Source organism: Bubalus bubalis, chromosome 8 (assembly GCF_019923935.1).
Source record: "Bubalus bubalis isolate 160015118507 breed Murrah chromosome 8, NDDB_SH_1, whole genome shotgun sequence".
In the NCBI taxonomy this organism is placed as follows: domain Eukaryota; kingdom Metazoa; phylum Chordata; class Mammalia; order Artiodactyla; family Bovidae; genus Bubalus; species Bubalus bubalis.
In genome coordinates, this window is record NC_059164.1 from 60378151 (window position 1) to 60397871 (window position 19721).

Here is a 19721-nt window from a genome sequence, read left to right on the forward strand (position 1 = left end):
TCTATATACTGGACTTCCTTATAATATCTCTTTATATAGAAAATAGGAAAAGAACCGGGGGCGGGGCCAGCTCGGCCACTTGTTACATTTTGGTCAGTCAGGCCACAGGGAAGCCTGATCATTGCTGCAGAAGCTTGAAGAGAACCACGTTCTCCTTCCCTCGAGTTCTAGGTCCCATGAGTACCCATGGGCAGGGCTAAGAGTTATCTCAAAAGAAAAGGAAGACCGCTTTTCCATCATCAGATGATGGACAGTGGAGTCCATAGATGCTGGGTAAATTTTAAAGTGAATATTAAACGCCCATGTGTTAAATAGCAACAACCCAAAAAATCAAGTAATGCACTTCAGAATATCTAAGTTTCCTGTGTATCGCTTGGATATGTTGATCCAGAGAATTATTGGCTAGAAGCTGCTTAAATATTAGAGTTTGCCCCCTCCCCTTAATGATGTCTGGTTTTAGAATAGTTCACGTGGAGACCTGCTTTCTGGCCGTAATGAGGTAGTAGTTCTTATCGTTCTTTGTACATCACAGAATTCTACCCTCTGACTCTACAGAGAACAGGGACGAGAGGAGATGGTCGGATGGGGAGTAATGAGGAACAAACTAAAAAGAAGAGGGTCAAAGACAGCTTTGTTGTATCCCTTGGGACATATCTGTCTGATCTATCAAAAGAGTATTGTGTCCCTGCCTCTTAAAATAGCATTAGGGTTCAAGTTCTGTCAGATTGGGGCTCTTTCTTGCACTCAGACGGTTTCACCAATAACTGATTGTTGTGAACAGAGTCAAAAGCTGAAAATCAGTGTGTGCTATATTCTTCAGTCGTTTCTGAGAAATTCGTTCACATGCTGGGAGTGGATGATAGAGTGGGCCACAGTGGGCGGAGCTATGACTAAAGTGGATGACAATGGAGAGATATGCCTAAAGCCTGCCTACTTAGCCTGTATGTTGAGCTGAACAGTCTAGATGGCAAATTGCCATCCAAGAATGTTTACAGAGTGCCTATCCGGTATCAAATACAGTGAGAAGTCAAGGATGAACAAAAAACTACCCCTGCTGGTTAAGGAGATTATAGGATAGAGTGGGAGAATGAGAAGTAAACAGATAATTAAATGTAAAGTAGTCAATGCCTCTAATTTACAAGCACAGATGCTAAGGGAGCATTATGGGAGATGGGATGGAGCAAAGGGGTACGAGAAAAACTTTTGGATGAGGGAACTCAGAATTAAGACTATGGACTTGTCAAGTGACAGGAAGAGGGAAGGGGCTGCAGAAAGTGTTTTGAGCCAAAGAAAGTGCAAAGACAAGGACCTGAATACAAAAGAAAGCACAGCACATTGGAGGAAGTAAAAGTGCTTCAATGTGGCTGAGACACAGAACACGAGAGTGGAGCAGAGAGAGAAGGATGAAGAGAGAGATTTAGGGACAGATCACATAGGTCTGTATGGGATTTGACCTTTCAGCTATGGAGAATGGGGAGACATTGAAGGTTTTTTCAGCAAGAAGGAAAAATACCCAGACTTAGGGCCTCCCTCGTGGCTCAAACAGTAAAGAATCTGCCTGCAATGTGGAAGACCTGGGTTCAGTCCCTGGGTCAGGAAGATCCCCTGGAGAAAGGCATGACAGTCCGCTCCAGTATTCTTGCCTGGAGAATCCCATGGACAGAAGAGCCTGGCAGGCTACAGTCCATGGGGTCACGCAAAGAATCAGACATGACTAAGCGACTAACACTTTCACTTCTTTCACTTTGTGCTCTAAAAAGATACCTGAGGTGGTGGCGTAGAGAATGGTTTGGTCCAGAGGGAGGGAGACCTGTTTCGAGGACACTTTTGTGTGGGAGAGTGTGGTATCCTGAACAGAGGTAGTGAGAGTGGAAGAGAGAAAGCCTCTATTGGAGTGATTCAGACCGTTAAATCAACAGAACATGGTTGTTTATTGGATGTGAAGGTGAAAGAGAAAGAGATGCTAAGCATGACACTTCTGTTGTGAATTGGGAAATTGGATAGATGAGCAGCAGGACATTGCTTGCTGAGATCAAGAACAGCTTTAGGGGGATAGGGTGGTTTGAGGAGGCGTTAGTAAAAGTTGCATTTAAAGATCCTATAGGACTCATGTTGATGGCACAGACATAATGCCAACCAAAAGAATAGACACGAACTTTGTCCAGTGCCCCTCACCAGTTCCTGTACCTCTGAGCAAGACAGTTGCTACTGGCCCCTCACCACCAAGAGGGGAGCAGGCTTTATTTTATTGGCCTATTTCTTTCTAAAACCATGGTGGAGAAGCAGAGGGGGACAGTGTATAATCACTATTGATTCAACTGTTCCAATTTTCTCAGAGAGACAAGTGTAATTAAGTATAAACATGGATTTTGTTGCAAAGTTCAAATTTATGATAAATATTAATTTTTGAGCCAGATTGTATTCACCATCTAAGTGAAAGTTAGAAAATATAGAAAAATCCTGATATACTAACAATCACTTTATTTTTTATCTCATTCCCAAAATGTAGAACAGAATTTTAAGAAATACCTTCTTCATTTTAAGGGGGTAATGGGACTAGAAGAGTATAATGCCAGATCTGCTGATTGAATGGATTTCATGAGTAGGAAGGAGATGACTCACAAAATTAGACACCTGGATGAAGATAGGTGAAAATACCAAGTCAAGGAACTCGGAAAAAGGAAAAGATTCAGTTCAGTTCACTTCAGTCACTTGTCATGTCCAACTCTTTGTGATCACATGGACCACAGCAGCCAGGCCTCCCTGTCCATCACCAACTCCTAGAGTCCACCCAAACTCATGTCAATCGAGTCAGTGATGCCATCCAACCATCTCATCCTCTGTCGTCCCCTTCTCCTCCTGCCCTCAATCTTTTCCAGCATCAGGGTCTCTTCAAATGAGTCAGCTCTTCTCAACAGGTGGCCAAAGTATTGAAGTTTCAGCTTCAACATCAGTCCTTCCAATGAACACCCAGGACTGATCTCCTTTAGGATGGACTGGTTGGATCTCTTCGCAGTCCAAGGACTCTCAAGAGTCTTCTCCAGCACCACAGTTCAAAAGCATCAATTCTTCAGTGCTCAGCTTTCTTTATAATCCAACTCTCACATCCATACATGACTACTGGAAAAACCATAGCCTTGACTAGATGGACCTTTGTTGGAAAAGTAATGTCTCTGCTTTTTAATATGCTGTCTAGTTTGGTCATAACTTTCCTTCTAAGGAGTATGTATCTTTTAATTTCATGGCTTCAGTCTCCATCTGCAGTGATTTTGGAGCCCCCAAAATAAAGTCATCCACTGTTTCCACTGTTTCCCCATCTATTTGCCATGAAGTGATGGGACCAGATGCCATGATCTTAGTTTTCTGAATGTTGAGCTTTAAGCCAACTTTTTCACTCTCCACTTTCACTTTCATCAAGAGGCTCTTTAGCTCCTCTTCACTTTCTGCCATGAGAGTGGTGTCATCTACATATCTCAGGTTATTGATATTTCTCCTGGCAATCTTGATTCCAGCTTGTGCTCCCTCTAGCCCAGCGTTTCTCATGATGTACTCTGCATATAAGATAAATAAGCAGGGTGACAATATACAACCTTGACGTACTCCTTTCCCAATTTGGAACCAGTCTGTTGTTCCATGTCCAGTTCTAACTGTTGCTTCCTGACCTGCATACAGGTTTCTCAGGAGGCAGGTCAGATGTTCTGGTATTCCCATCTCTTTCAGAATTTTCCACAGTTTATTGTGATCCACACAGTCAAAGGCTTTGGCATAGTCAATAAAGCAGAAATAGATGTTTTTCTGGAACTCTCTTGCTTTTTCAATGACCCAGCGGATGTTGGCAATTTGATCTCTGGCTCATCTGGCTTTTCTAAAGCCAACTTGAACATCTGGAAGTTCATGGTTCACATATTGCTGAAGCCTGGCTTGGAGAATTTTGAGCATTACTTTACTAGCGTGTGAGATGAGTGCAATTGTACGATAGTTTGAGCATTCTTTGGCATTGCCTTTCTTTGGGATTGGAATGTAAACTGACCTTTTCCAGTTCTGTGGCCACTGGTGAGTTTTCCAAATTTCCTGACATACTGAGTGCAGCACTTTCACAGCATCCTCTTCCAGGATTTGAAATAGCTCAACCGGTGTTCCATCACCTCCACTAGCTTTATTCATAGTGATGCTTCCTAAGGCCCACTTGACTTCACATTCCAGGATGTCTGGCTCTAGGTGAGTGTGAGTGATTACACCATCATGATTAGCTGGTCATGAAGATCTTTTTTGTACAGTTCTTCTGTGTATTCTTGACATCTCTTCTTAATATTTTCTGCTTCTGTTAGGTCCATACCATTTCTTTCCTTTATTGAGCACATCTTTGCATGAAATTCCCCTGGTATCTCTAATTTTCTTGAAGAGATCTCTAGTCTTTCCCACTCTATTGTTTTCCTCTATTTCTTTGCACTGATCACTGAGGAAGACTTTTTTATCTTTCTTTGCTATTCTTTGGAACTCTGCATTCAGATGCTTATATCTTTCCTTCTCTCCTTTGCTTTTCACTTCTCTTCTTTTCATAGCTATTTGTAAGGCCTCCTCATACAGCTATTTTGCTTTTTTGCATTTCTTTTTCTTAGGGATGGTCTTGATCCCTGTCTCCTGTACAATCTCACGAACCTCTGTCCATAGTTCATCAGGCACTCTGTCTATCAGATCTAGTCCCTTAAATCTATTTCTCACTTCCACTGTATAATCATAAGGAATATGATTTAAGTCATACCTGAATGGTCTAGTGGTTTTCCCCATTTTCTTCAATTTAAGTCTGAAACTGGCAATAAGGAGTTCATGATCTGAGCCACAGTCAGCTCCCAGTCTTGTCTTTGCTGAGTGTATAGAGCTTTTCCATCTTTGGCTGCAAAGAATATAATCAATCTGATTTCAGTGTTGGCCATCTGGTGATGTCCATGAGTAGAGTCTTCTCTTGTGTTGTTGAAAGAGGGTGTTTGCTATGACCAGTGCATTCTCTTGGCAAAACTCTATTAGCCTTTGCCCTACTTCTTTCTGTACTCCAAGGCCAAATTCACCTGTTACTTCAGGTGTTTCTTGACTTCCTACTTTTGCATTCCAATCCCCTATAATGAAAAAGACATCTTTTTTGGGTGTTAGTTCTAAAAGGTCATGTAGATCTTCATAGAACCATTCAACTTCAGCTTCTTCAGCATTACTGGTCGTGGCATAGAGTTGGATTACCATGATATTGAATGGTTTGCCTTGGAAATGAACAGAGACCATTTTGTTGTTTTTGAGATTGCATCCAAGTATTGCATTTCGGACTCTTTTGTTGACTATGATGGCTACTGCATTTCTTCTAAGGGATTCCTGCCCAAAATAGTAGATATAATGGTCACTTGAGTTAAATTCACCCATTCCAGTCCATTTTAGTTTGCTGATTCCTAGAATGTTGATGTTCACTCTTGCAATCTCCTATTTGACCACTTCCAATTTGGCTTGATTCATAGACCTGACATTCCAGGTTTCTATGCAATATGGCTTTTTACAGCATCGGACCTTGCTTCTATCACCAGTCACATCCACAACTGGGTGTTGTTTTTGCTTTGGCTCCATCCCTTCATTCTTTCTAGAGTTATATCTCCACTGATATCCAGTAGCATATTAGGCACCTATCCACCTGGTGAGTTCATCTTTCAGTGTACTATTTTTTTGCCTTTTCATACTGTTCATGGGGTTCTCAATGGAATAATACTGAAGTAGTTTGCCATTCCCTTCTCCAGTGGACCACATTTTGTTAGAAGATTGGAACATTCTAAATTTGGGGTACCTGCACTATATCCAGTCACTAGATCAAGTTTATAAGTTCTGATCTCAGGAGAGGGGTCTGGCCTGGAGACACAGATTTGGGAATCACCTGCTTCTAGGTGAGAGTTAGAGACACTGGCAGGGATGAGGTTGGCCCAAGGGATCAAATTATGAAGAGAAATAAAGATCAAACAGGATTAAGATTGAGAAGGTATTTTAGTTGTCTACTGTTGCATACCAAATGATTTTAAAACCATGCACATTACTTATCTGACAGTTTCTGTGGCCAGGAATCTAGGCAACATGGGTTAACTGGGTATCCTGCTCCACTGTCTCTCCCAGGTTGCCATCAAGGTGTCTTCCAGGGCTGGGTATCATTTGAAAGCTTAACTTGGATCTGCCTCCAAGTTCACATGCAGAATTTAGTTCCTTGAGGCTTGTGGAACTAAAATGTTGCTAGCAACAGTTCCCAGCTGGCTGTTGCTCAGAGGCCACCTGAGTGACCTGTTTCATCAGTGAGTCCAAAACGGCAACAGAGAGTATCTGCCAGCAAAACAGAAGTCACAATGGTACACAACCTAATCTCAGAGTAACGTTCCATCACCTTTGCATATCCTAGAAGTTAAAAGCAAATGTCAAGTTCCACCACACTCAAAGGAGAGGGATTACATGGGTGTGACTGTCATGAAGCAGGAACTATTGGCCCTCCCAGCAGGACCCACTGGAAAGAAGACCTGGGAGATCACTAGATGCCTCCGGAGACAGCTGATGTAGCAGAGAGTTGGGAATAGCTGTCAAACTACTGACAAAATGCAAAGAAAGTTTGTCCTAGAAAAGAAACATCATGGTAAAGACCTAAGACCCAGATTGGTGACCTGTGGAAGGTGCAGCAATTCTATATGTTCAACATTTACCTTTTAAAATCTTCGCAAAGTTAAATATCTGAAAAGGCACTCAAAACATCTCTGAGTCTAAAATCAGACAATAGTAAACAGGAAATGTTGAAAGAATCACAAACATATCAAGTCCAGTTTTCTTGGCTATGCTGAGACTCTCTAGTTAAACATTTCTGACACCTCCTGCCTTTAGAAACTCCATCCAACAAAGTCTCTGCAAAACAGCCTTATCTCTTATCATGCAAGGAGCAACTCAAACCAACCTTTTCAAACTCTCCCTGCAGGCAGTGAATCTTCCATGATATCAACTCCCTCTTCTTTCTTGAGCCCTGACCCGTTTACACTGCTGGAAGCAAGCATCTATATATATAATCAGTAGGTTGGCTTTAAATAAGTTTAATAGCCTCTATATCTTTATTTGTCTCAACACATAAGTCCCTGGGACCCCAGGTCCATGGCAGACTTGTGGAGTCCCTCAAAGAAGGCATCTCTGCTGGCAGTGGGGAAGAGAAGAGAAAGGGCCTTCTGGGCCAGGAAACCCTCAAATAGCGGTCATTTAGGCTTGTCACCCAGGTGTGAAGGACCGTGTGTGTTCAGTTTGCCTTATACACCAGCTGGCAGCAGTGGTTTGAGTGGTGACAGACTGAATCAGCACAGACGGGCTGGAGCTGGAAACTTACATTTTTCCTTAAAGGTTTTAAAATACATCTTATACCACTATCACATTGTAAGCTTACAAATTTAAAATTAATTGGGAACAAAAGCAACCAGGTCCAATAGATTGTGTTTCTGAGCAGATTAAGAGGCCAGAGAAATAAAACCATGCCTTCCCTGTGATGAGGGCTTCCCTGCAGGCGTTTAAAATCAATCTTACCAAGATAGACTGGATGTGTTATTCCTGCAGTAAAATAAATTCAGAGATTTTTCACTTTGGTCTGGTAGAACCCCAGTGTTAAATTTAGCAATTTAAAAGGTTGGTCATAAATTGTTGGTGAAGTCTATATAATCTTGCTCTGAATTGCAAGAATTTATTCTTTAAAAATATTACAAAAAGGAAACAACAAAATTCTGTAAAGCAATTATCCTTCAATTAAAAAATAAGTTAATTAAATATATATATATATATATATAAAACAAAAGGGTAGTTAATGTTTAGGGTTTGTTTTTATGGTTGTCTTACTAAAGAGTTCCATTTTTGTAACAAAGTATATTGCCTTTCTTTGGGATTGGAATGAAAACTGACCTTTTCCAGTCCTGTGGCCACTGCTAAGTTTTCCAAATTTGCTGGCATATTGAGTGCAGCACTTTCACAGCATCATCTTTCAGGATTTGAAATAGCTCAACTGGGATTCCATCACCTCCACTAGGTTTGTTCATAGTGATGCTTTCTAAGGCCCACTTGACTTCACATTCCAGGATGTCTGGCTCTAGGTCAGTGATCACACCATAGTGATTATCTGGGTTATGAAGATCTTTTTTGTACAGTTCTTCTGTATATTCTTGCCACCTCTTCTTAATATCTTCTGCTCTGTTAGGTCCATACCATTTCTGTCCTTTATCGAGCCCATCTTTGCATGAAATGTTCTCTTGGTATCTCTAATTTTCTTGAAGAGATCTCTAGTCTTTCCCATTCTGTTGTTTTCCTCTATTTCTTTGCATTGATCGCTGAGGAAGGCTTTCTTATCTCTTCTTGCTATTCTTTGGAACTCTGCATTCAGATGCTTATATCTTTCCTTTTCTCCTTTGCTTTTTGCTTCTCTTCTTTTCACAGCTATTTGTAAGGCCTCCCCCAGACAGCCATTTTGCTTTTTTGCATTTCTTTTCCATGGGGATGGTTTTGATGCCTGTCTCCTGTACAATATCATGAACCTCATTCCATAGTTCATCAGGCAGTCTATCTATCAGATCTAGGCCCTTAAATCTATGTCTCGCTTTCACAGTATAATCATAAGTGATTTGATTTAGGTCATACCTGAATGGTCTAGTGGTTTTCCCTACTTTCTTCAATTTAAGTCTGAATTTGGCAATAAGGAGTTCATGATCTGAGCCACAGTCAGCTCCTGGTATTGTTTTTGTTGACTGTATAGAGCTTCTCCATCTTTGGCTGCAAAGAATATAATCAATCTGATTTTGGTGTTGACCATCTGGTGATGTCATGGAAAAAGCAAGAGAGTTCCAGAAAAACATCTATTTGTGCTTTATTGACTATGCCAAAGCCTTTGACTGTGTGGATCACAATAAACTGTGGAAAATTCTGAAAGAGATGGGAATACCAGACCACCTGACCTGCCTTTTGAGAAATCTGTATGCAGATCAGGAAGCAACAGTTAGAACTGGACATGGAACAACAGACTGGTTCCAAAGAGGAAAAGGAGTACGTCAAGGCTGTATATTGTCACCCTGCTTATTTAACTTATATATGCACTCAATATGCCATCATGAGAAACGCTGGACTGGAAGAAACACAAGCTGGAATCAAGATTGCCGGGAGAAATATCAATAATCTCAGATATGCAGATGACACCACTCTTATGGCAGAAAGTGAAGAGGAACTCAAAAGCCTCTTGATGAAAGTGAAAGTGGAGAGTGAAAAAGTTGGCTTAAAGCTCAACATTCAGAAAACAAAGATCATGGCATCCGGTCCCATCACTTCATGGGAAATAGATGGGGAAACAGTGGAAACAGTGTCAGACTTTATTTTTGGGGGGGTCCAAAATCACTGCAGATGGAGACTGAAGCCATGAAATTAAAAGACGCTTACTCCTTGGAGGGAAAGTTATGACTAACCTAGATAGCATATTGAAAAGCAGAGACATTACTTTGCCAACAAAGGTCCGTCTAGTCAAGGCTATGGTTTTTCCTGTGGTCATGTATGGATGTGAGAGTTGGACTGTGAAGAAGGCTGAGTGCCGAAGAATTGATGCTTTTGAACTGCGGTGTTGGAGAAGACTCTTGAGAGCCCCTTGGACTGTAAGGAGAGCCAACCAGTCCATTCTGAAGGAGATCAGCCCTGGGATTTCTTTGGAAGGAATGATGCTAAAGCTGAAACTCCAGTACTTTGGCCACCTCATGCGAAGAGTTGACTCATTGGAAAAGACTCTGATGCTGGGAGGGATTGGGGGCAGGAGGAGAAGGGGACGACAGAGGATGAGATGGCTGGATGGCATCACTGACTCGATGGACGTGAGTCTGGGTGAACTCCAGGAGTTGGTGATGGACAGGGAGGCCTGGCATGCTGCGATTCATGGGGTCGCAAAGAGTCAGACACGACTGAGCGACTGAACTGAACTGAACAAAGTATATACAAATATCTTCTGAAGTGGGAGTGTGGAGGAATCTCAGATGATGTCCAGCTATGAGCACTGCTGGGCTTCTATCATGTCTGCATATGTGAGCAGATCATGAGCATGTGGGCTGAATCTGGCATGGTGTATTTGCCTGGAGGACCAGTACTGCCTGGGAAGGACTCATCATAAGTACAAATACGGTTAGGCAAAGAAATGTGGCTCAATTTTAACTTGTCATCAGAAGGGAAAACAATTCTAAAAATCACATGATGGCTGTCACCAAGGACTGAATCAAGAAACAGCATCAAGTCCCCACCCTCCAACTCCCCTCTCCATGGACTCATGCCCCAATCCTAGAGAGAGCAAAGGCTGCAAGTAAAAACTGAAAAAGCTGCTCACTGAAATACATAAAACAATGGGAGGTTAAGTTACCCTGCTTGGTCACCCCTTCTGTGAGAGTTTCAAAGAGGAAACTTTGCAGTGGGAAACTTTGCAAACTTTTCAAAGAGGAAACAGCCATCACATGGTTTTGCCAGCATGAGGGCTTCTGCAGCAGGCAGATGAGTGGGTGACAGTGCCCCACCTAAGCACTGGGGCTGCAGGGCGGCCTGCAGACCGGCACCAGTGCCCATCTGATATGGACTCACCCAGAGTAAGGGCCACACTGCTAGGACTGAGTGGCACCTGGACAAGAGCAGCAGCGCTCTGTGGCAACCATCTGGACTCTGCAGCTTGGGCCCTGCGAGAGCACAGGCAGCTGAGTCACTGCTGAGGAAGAGACAAGGAAGAGCCTGACCCTGTTCACCACAATATTCCACTTACCCAGGACCCTACGTCCCTAGCTTTCCGCTGGACCAGTTTCATTCCGTGCATGTGTCTAGCAGGGGTAGTGAATGAAGCGGCCTGTGAACCCACCCTGGGCTGCAGATGTTGTACGCACTGGCAGCAGGAAACTGTCTCTACCCGTCCTGAGGACAGATGTCAGGGAAATGTGTGGCAAGAATCTCTATCGGTGAAATAAATTAGCTTACATCTATCTGATGGAGTATAGTGCCATGAATAAAGACGATAGAGATCTACTTTCAGTGACATGGAAATAGGTTTGTAATATAGAACGAATTAATAAAAGCAGATTAAAGATTGGTGGGATGATTACTCAACTGAATGCATCTGTCAATACTCATGGAACTGTTTACCAAAAAGAGTTAATTTTCCTGTGTGTAAATTATTCCTCAAAAAGAGCAGATTATAAAGTATTTACAGAGGGATCCAGTGTATGTATGTGTGTGTGTGCGTGTGTGTGGCTCAGAAAGGCTCAATGCTAACAGTGACTCTATTCAGCTAAGACGTGTTGTATCCTGTTTTTCTTTGTGTTTAACTGTCTTTTAAATTTTTTCTCAACTGAATAGGTATTGCATTAATATTTTAAATTGTGAGTAGGGAAGCACAAAAGATATTTGTGTTCAAGGACCAGCTCATCCGGGGTAATAAGGATAGCTGAGCCTTGTCCTGAGAAGTGTATCATGGGAGTTACCAGAGAAGGTTGGTTTTCAGAAGCTCATGGTAGGTGCTCAGTACACGTTTCTCAGACAAATGAATAATTATAGTGGGTCATTTTATCACAAATGTCTAGTTTAGTAATAATGTTGCCACTCTCATTTTAGATCCAAAATATCAGCAGTGCATACTCATGAATATTTTAATCTCCATTAGAGTGACAGCCAACTAATTGCTTTCAAACCAAACAGCTGCCCATACTCAAATCTGAGTTCTTTCCTTTCAACTTTCCTCCACTTATCCTCATCCCCATCTCCTCTCTTACTAATTCAGACTGGGAAATAAACGACCACAAATACCTTGGTACCACTTAATTATTAGGAAGACTGCTTAGGTATATCAAGGGAAAATGCAAAAACCAAAAAGTAAGAACCCATAATTTTCCACAGACCTGGAAGGAGGCTGCTCTGTTGAGAAGTGGCAGGAAAAACAGTCTGAAACCAGTCCTGTCTTTTGAAAAAACACTGACTGCTTTAGTGTGTGAGAGATGATCAGATCTTCCAGTAAACCTGCTGGCCTGACAGCCTCTTGAGGTCTGAGTGTGTGTGTGTGTGTGTGTGTGGTTCATGTTGTATGTGGTAGTGGCAGGTGGGGTGTGTATGTGTTAGACACCACAAAGAAATAATCAAGGTTACATTGGTGGATGGATGGAATTTGGGATTCACCTCAGAAGGCTCAGAATGTATTAAAATACCAAGGATGTTTAATATCTCGACTCAACCAGTTCTAGTTTTTTTCTAAGTGCTAAAATCTTATGCACAATTTAGACCCAGATAAGTCATCAGATCATTCACTCATTTTGCAAATGAGAGAATTTCAGCCCAGAGAGCAGAAGAGGGCTTCACACATCCACAGGGAGCTGGCAGCACTGCTTACTGGCAAGATGAACAGGATGTGCCCTTTGAAGACAATGTCCATGTGCTTCTGAATAAGTCAGGGACATCACTGAGCATCCGCGCTGAACAATATGTTCCCCTCTGAAGCCTTCAGCAATCACATTCCTCTATTCATTCAGCTTTAACCACCCCCTACCCAACCCCAGGGAGATGTAGCCATCTGGGGCCTGAAGGCTTGTCCAAGCCCCATTTGCTAAATGAAGGCATTATCTGCAGAGAAAGACTCCTCATCAAAGACATGTTAATGACAGGCCAGAGGACTGAACACCAAGAATGGATCCTGGTGACACTGTGAATAAAGGGACATACAACAATGGAACCAGGGAGTGGGCACTGGGCTGGGAGAGCCAGGGACAGACCTGTGAGTTAAGCCTGTACGTTCCTCACCCTGGCACTCCAGCCACACTCTTCATGCTGCCAGGGCACCTATTCAGCCTCATGTCCCAGGCACCCCGGGTCCCCACCTATGGGCCATTCTCTTCTGTGCCTCTGAGCTTTTGTGTGTGCTGCATCCTCCATCATGTACACTACTTCCCTCTTGATCCATCTGGTGAGTTCCTCCTTGAAAATTCAGCTCAGCTATCACACTCTGCAGAGAGGACCTATCCTTTCCTCCCACCCAGCAGAGTTGCCAGCACCCCTCACAGCCCTCCCTATGGCTGTGGTAGCATCATTCGGTATGTCTCAGTCCCTCACTAGACTGGGAGTTCCTTGAAGAAAGGATTCATCCTGTTTATCTCCAAAACCCAAGCCTTAGGCCTGTAGTAAGTGTTAGCTGTCCACAGGTAAGTGAATAAATGGCTTTCTGAGAAAGAATATTTGCTGTCTATTACCAAATACAAATTTCCACAAAGGTAGCAGCTTAAAACAATACATACTTGGTTCAGTTTCTGTGGGTCAGAAGTACTGGCAAAGTTTCACTGGGCTCCCTGCTTAGGATTTCACAGACTAACATCTATGTTCTCACTTGGAGACTCAACTGGGGAAGATTTGATTCCATACCCACTTGGGTTGTTGGCAGACTTTATTTCCTTGTGGCTGTAGGACTGAAGGCCCAACTTCTTACTAGATGTGAGTTAGAGGCCACCCTCTGTTCCCTGCCATGTGGCTTCCCAACATGGCTTCTAACTTCATCAGTCCAGCAAAGAGGGTCTCGAGAGCAAGTCTGCCAGCAAAGCAGAGTCATAGATAACGCGATACAGTCACTGAAAGGACATCCTTTATTGTGCTCTGCTGCTTAGAACCGGGTGATAGGTTCCACGCACTTCAAAGGTAGGAATCCTTGGGAGCCAGCCTAAGGTCTGTCCACCACTCAAAGAATAGAGTAAATCTTGCCGATAAGTTCTTTACTTTGGTATAATCCCCCTTTTCCTTTTCCTTTGGGTTCTTGCTTGCAGGTGGTTTCACAGCTGTTGGCAGATCACTTCTGGAAGAAGATGCAGCACCAGTGGCCCCACGTCCTGGGAAAGGAGAATCCATTCAATCCCCAGATTGAGCAGGTGTTTGGAGACCAAGGAGGGCACTGAGGCCCCAAGGACATATGCTTTTGGGGAGGCAGCAACTTGGGTAAACTCATTCAGCAAACGGTTATAGGGGCTGCCTGTCACAAACTTGCAGGGCCCTCTATAGCAGCATCTCTCATTTAAGAGTTCATCTAAATAATGGTATGACTCTGTGCTTCCAGGATCAGTGCCCCAGTAACCCTCAAATGACCCCGAATGAAGTGCTTTGGGTGCCATTCTGAGTGACAGAGTATCTGTCTGCACCCTTGAATGGCTAGTTGTTCTAAAAAATAAATAAGAACTCTGCTTGAGTGACGTTCAGCAACTTACCCAGGGTCTTGGTGTGTCAGGAAGTGACCCTCCTTCTGTGGCTGACTCCTTAAAGATGGCTCTTCCCAAGAAGGCTGCTGGCTGGCTGCCAAGGCCTCTCACACCAGAACATGCAACTACAACATAAAATTAGGTACAACTTAAATACTTACTTAGAATGAGAGAAGAAATCACAACAAATTACAAATTTTTAGAAGTCAACAAATATAAGCGCCACAAAATCTAGGGAAAAAATGACAACTTTTGTTTCTTTAAAAGATTTTCTTACATTCTTTGGCTACATAATCTGATTACTTCTTTCTATAATAATAATTTTGTAATATGATTGTTTATAGATAGAACAGAAATTTTTTTTCTTATTATTGATAGTTTAGAAGAGTTTCTTTCAGCTACACAACTCATCACTGGTAAAGCTGTGTAAATTTCTAGGATGGTTTTCCAACTGGGAAGACCTTGATCAGATTTCTTTTGTGGAGGAGTCATTAAAGACACACACCCTATCTGTAGTGCTGGTAAAGCTTTGTGTTCATATGAGCACACATACAAGAATTCTGATAGATTCTATTGCACATCCTTCTCACCCATGTGGCACTTCCCGGCGCTGATGGAGATGGGGCTCAGAGTCTGGGTGCTGCCAGCTCTCCACCTCAGAGCAGGCCTGCCCTTCTACGTTCTGCCCTCAGGAGCTTGCTTGGCACAGCCCAGAGTGTGGGCCAGTTCTGGCCAGGGTTCTCAGGGGCCGGGGAATAAAGGCTCCAGCCTCTCCGTTTAGTGCTCAGTTTGGGAATATACTCTGTGTGCTTCTCAGGGGATCTCGACAGAATCAGCCTTCTTTGCTCACAGGAGCCTCCGCCCTACATGACTCTTCTTCCTTCTTTGTGTCACTCTCCTCACTTCTCCTTTCCCACTTTTGCGGATCACTCCCCAAATAAACCGCCTGCACCCAAATTTTTGTCTTAATAAAGATGAAATTATAATGACAGTATGTGTATAATTGTGTATGCTTTATTACTTTACTATTTTTAATTTATTTGTTTATTCCTGATAGGGAGACGCTTCTATTTTGTCCAGGCACCAGCCTGAACCACATCTTGCAGTCATCATATCCATAACTGGAAGACCTTACCCCAGACTAGCTCCCAGCTTTGTGCGTTTCACACCTCATTTCTCCTCCATGATCCACACACTTCCCATGCCAGGAGCTGTAGTTCACTTTCTCCTGTGATCTGACCACCAGCCCTGCACTTTGTCTCCATGCTGGTGGACAGTAGGAGCATATCTGGAAGTCCTTCCTGCCCCAGGATGGCTGGCAGTAACCTGCACAGAAATAACAGCTAACCACACACACGGTGCAACCTAAATGGATCTCCGTTTCAACTTCCCCAAAATTCCCATGGCTTTTCCAGAGCCACCAGATAAAAGGGAAATTGTGACAGAGAGGAAGCAATTGTGTTTAAAATACCTTACTTTTGCCAGTTTTACAAAGCAATGGACCCTGTGAACTCATTGTTGGGGCCCCTTCCAGGGCTTTGGAAGAAACTCTAAAACTTAATCTTTCTTAGATTTATGGTAAATCCATCTCTGCTCACAAGATTAATCTGCCAGGTCTGTGTGAGCTTCAGTTTGGAGGGCCAACACACTTAAAATATTGTCAACCCATTAATTTCTGTCACCTGAGTAGGATCCTTGGCTCAGAACGACCAGAACATGTCCTCAGGAGGTAGATCAGCAGGGGACCAACAAGCCCTCAGGAGGCTGCTTGTTTGAAGCAGGAAATACAAACTTGGAGAATAAAGATGTGAGGTGTTGGGCTGTGGTGGTGGTTTAGTTGCTAAGTTGTGTGCAACTCTTGCGACCCCATGGACTGGAGCCCACCAGGCTCCTCTGTCCATGAGATTTTCCAGGCGAGAATACTGGAATGGGTTGCCATTTCCTTCTCCAGGGGATCTTCAGGACCCAGGAATTGAAATCAGGTCTCCTGCATTGCAGGCAGACTCCGGCATTGCAGGCAGATTCTTTACCCACTGAGCTACAAGAGAACTTGGAGAATAGATTAAAGATGTGAGGTGTTGGACTGTGGACACCTGGTATACCTGTCTCCTCCTGGTTCTGATGTTTCAACATTTCATCTTACTTCTAAGCACTAAAATACCAACACTCGTGTTGTTTTGTTATTGTTTTTTTAAATCTGAAATCTAAATCATTCAGTCTCAAAATATACCCAGAGAACACTGCACTAAAATTTTGTATTCATTTAGAAAGAATTCTATTCAATCCCTTCTGTTTAAAATGCTTCCAAGTTACTTCATTGCTATTCTAATTTTTATTTCCCAGAGTACCAGTGAAGTTGATCATCTTGTATTGCTTTTGCTGTTGTTGGGGGCATGGAGAATTCATTTTAGGCCTTGATCTTTTTCCAGAAGGCCCTGAAGGAATAGAGTTATTTTATTGGGGTAAACTAGAAAGGGTATAGGGAGACTTAGAGGGTCCCAGGAGGGGGTTCCCAGGGAGGATTGTCCTGAGTCTGATCACCTCCTGTCTCCCACCCCAGATGTCATCTTTGTCCTTGCTCCTTTTTCCTGTTTAAATTCTCTTAAGAGACTGAACTCCCACCTTAGGGATTATTTAACCAGTTCCATCTTTCTCATTCTCCATGTGAACCAGTTCAGATAGGAGAATGGAGGCCCCTGGGTTCTGAGCCCTGGCCTCCTTCCTGGGCACAGCACCAAGAAGCCAAAGGATGGGAGAAGATGGTATTCCTTTCTCACAAATACTGCACAAAATAAATACTAGGTATCACTACTGTCTCCACAAGAACTGGACTCCCAAGTCAGGTCCACTCCCCTGGATTGGGAGCCCAGACTGAGGCATGTCCACTTAGGGCATGCTCTATATGCTCTAATCCAGACATGTTCTTTCTTTGAGATCCAACTGTGGCTTTCTCTCTGGCTTGGAGATATCCTGTCCTTGTAAGGTGTTGTATGTACGTCTGATGACTTCTGCGTGTCCAGAATTTATCGTGGAGCCATGGGGGACAGCTTCTATCCCCTATTTCTGTACTGGTATCCCCTTGAGCTACTATTGTCAGCCTCTGATTTTTCAGAATCGTAGTATGTGGGTGCTGCCCTCTGAGAGGCACCCCTTTCTTGGTGTGGCTGGCACCCCTCTCCATGCCCTTCCCCCATCCGGGAGTGACCTCCTAGAGACAAGGACCTGAACCTGAACAGAAGCTCCACGAGATGAGAACCTGGCCAGTCAGGTGCACTCTGTATGCAGAGCCCGACAACAATACCTGTCCATGAAGAGGTGCTCGATAAGTACTACTGAGTGAAAGAATGAATGAGATATTAGTTGCTCTTCAGGATACATTTCCTTATATCTTGCTATTTAGGCAAAAAAAAGGAGCATTTTTCTGCCACATTTGAGTTAGTCCCATTGAATCACTCTCCTTTTGGTGAGAAAGGTAAAAAAGAAAAGCAATCAACACAGGGAATGCTTTCCTTTCTGGGCCCCCTTGGTGGGGAGGCATGATCTTCATCTAAACACCCCAATACTATATTGTAATTTGTTTCTCTTTTGTTCAGATCAAAGACTTCTCTCACCTTTTGCTACTGAAATTTGGTTCCTCATTTTCCACATAAATAATTATCAAGAACTTCTATCCCCACTTCCTGGGCATTTTTCATTTGGTAGAGCCTTTTGGGTTCAGGCTCTCGTGGAAAAATAAAATCAGACCCCAAGCAAGAGCAAATCAATTAAAAAAATCTTATCTGAGATTTGTATTGATATGCAACAATGCAGGAAACATAAGAGATGTGGGTTCAATCTCTGGGTAGGGAAGATCCCTGGAGGAGGGCATGGCAACCCACTCTAGTATTCTTGCCTGGAGAACCCCATGGACAGTGGAGCCTGGCAGACTACAGTCCATAGGGTTGCAAACAGTTGGACACCATTGAGGTGGCTTAGCATGCATGCACATCATGGGACCAGAGCCCCCAGGAATTTGCAGCAGCTACGCCACTCCACCCTCTCCCTGAGTTAGTCCCACAAGAGAATGGATTCTGAACTGCAGTCTATGGGAACCACCCTCTTCCAGAATTAAGAGGGCCTTTGAACTTGAATGGGAAAAATGTTTGTAGTACCCTCTGGGTAAAATTCACCATTTCCTTTAATTATGAATGGGGCAACAAAACACTGTATGTTTATAGCTGTATTGTTAGCAGTCGATCACAAATATTTTCACATCACTTTGTTGCAGATGCAATCAATTTTCATTACTCGGGACTGCTACTGCTGCTAAGTCACTTCAGTCGTGTCTGACTCTGTGCGACCCCATAGACGGCAGCCCACCAGGCTTCCCCGTCCCTGGGATTCTCCAGGCAAGAACACTGGAGTGGGTTGCCATTTCCTTCTCCAATGCATGAAAGTGAAAAGTGAAAGTGAAGTCGCTCAGTCATGTCTGACTCTTCGCGACCCCATGGACTGCAGCCTACCAGGCTCCTCCGTCCATGGGATTTTCTAGGCAAAAGTACTGGAGTGGGGTGCCATTGCCTTCTCCGTTACTCGGGACAGTTATGTTCTATAGTCACCTTGGACACTGAATTAGCAAATGCTGAACTGCTGGTCCTAGGGGACATACAGGGTTACATACCTGTGAGGATCTGGTCACAGCATCACAGTCAATCAATCAATATATAATCTTTTTTTAATGTGTGGTTTTTGTTTAAAGACACCTTTTTAAATTTATAGTTTATTGATTGACATTGAACTCACAGCCAACAGCCCTAGAGCTCACATCTGAATGAAGCTTAATCTATTTTCTTCATAAGGCACATCTTGGTCTCCTGCACTTAAGCACACAATGAAGCGCTTCAGCTCTGCACTCAAGGACTATTTTAAACAGTGGAATCACCAACAGAAAGCATAAACATGACCAAAATGAGGCAGTAAATACGTTGTAGAAAGGACTCTTGTTTTCAGTGTGAGAACTGAAACAAGAAGTTAAAGTCCTGCCTTTTTCAATCTCAGCAATGGGAACATGCAGGTTAGGTGATGGAAATTTCTCGTTGCTCGAATGACCACAAAAATGTCCTGAGTGTTAATCAGGAGGTTACAAATAAATTTTAGCCAGTATGTGAATTTACATATCCAGAATTTGTGAATAATGAGGAATGACCATATCTTGAAATATCATTTATGGCCATCAGTACTTTGAAATACCTGTAGTTATTCGATCCATTGTAAAAGAAGTACATATGGGAAGAATGGGTACATGCATATGCATGGCTGCGTCCCTTCACTGTTCATCTGAAAGTACCACAACACTGTTAATCGGCTATACCCCAATAATGGACGCCCATTTTTAAATATTTCAAAATATTTTTAGTACTGTGATACTTTCATTTCGATACGAAGGGTTTCTTTTTGTAATCCTTTGTGTTTGCAATTAAAAAT

At 43.0% G+C, this 19721-nt stretch overlaps 1 protein-coding gene and 1 long non-coding RNA gene across 9 annotated transcripts in view; one reads left to right on the plus strand and one right to left on the minus strand.

Moving 5' to 3' along the window:
• AOAH (acyloxyacyl hydrolase) overlaps window positions 1-15249 on the plus strand; it is a 190345-nt gene extending 175096 nt beyond the window's left edge. The window contains exon 22 of one of the 2 annotated variants that reach the window (XM_006053721.4): window positions 13833-15249. In XM_006053721.4, the coding sequence (XP_006053783.2) occupies window positions 13833-13961 (129 nt within the window). In that variant the 3' untranslated portion in view covers window positions 13962-15249. The remainder of the gene's footprint in view (window positions 1-13832) is intronic. The other variant, XR_006552793.2, reaches the window with a different exon arrangement.
• LOC123334726 overlaps window positions 1-19721 on the minus strand; it is a 40095-nt gene that overhangs the window by 8777 nt on the left and 11597 nt on the right. For 6 of the 7 annotated variants that reach the window (XR_006641319.1, XR_006641318.1, XR_006641322.1 and 3 more), the window contains 2 exons: window positions 14268-14383; window positions 13314-13895 (listed from right to left, as the gene is read on the minus strand). This is a non-coding gene — a long non-coding RNA (uncharacterized LOC123334726). Of the gene's footprint in view, window positions 1-13313; window positions 13896-14267; window positions 14384-15393; window positions 15585-19721 lie in introns of all 7 variants that reach the window. The other variant, XR_006641323.1, reaches the window with a different exon arrangement.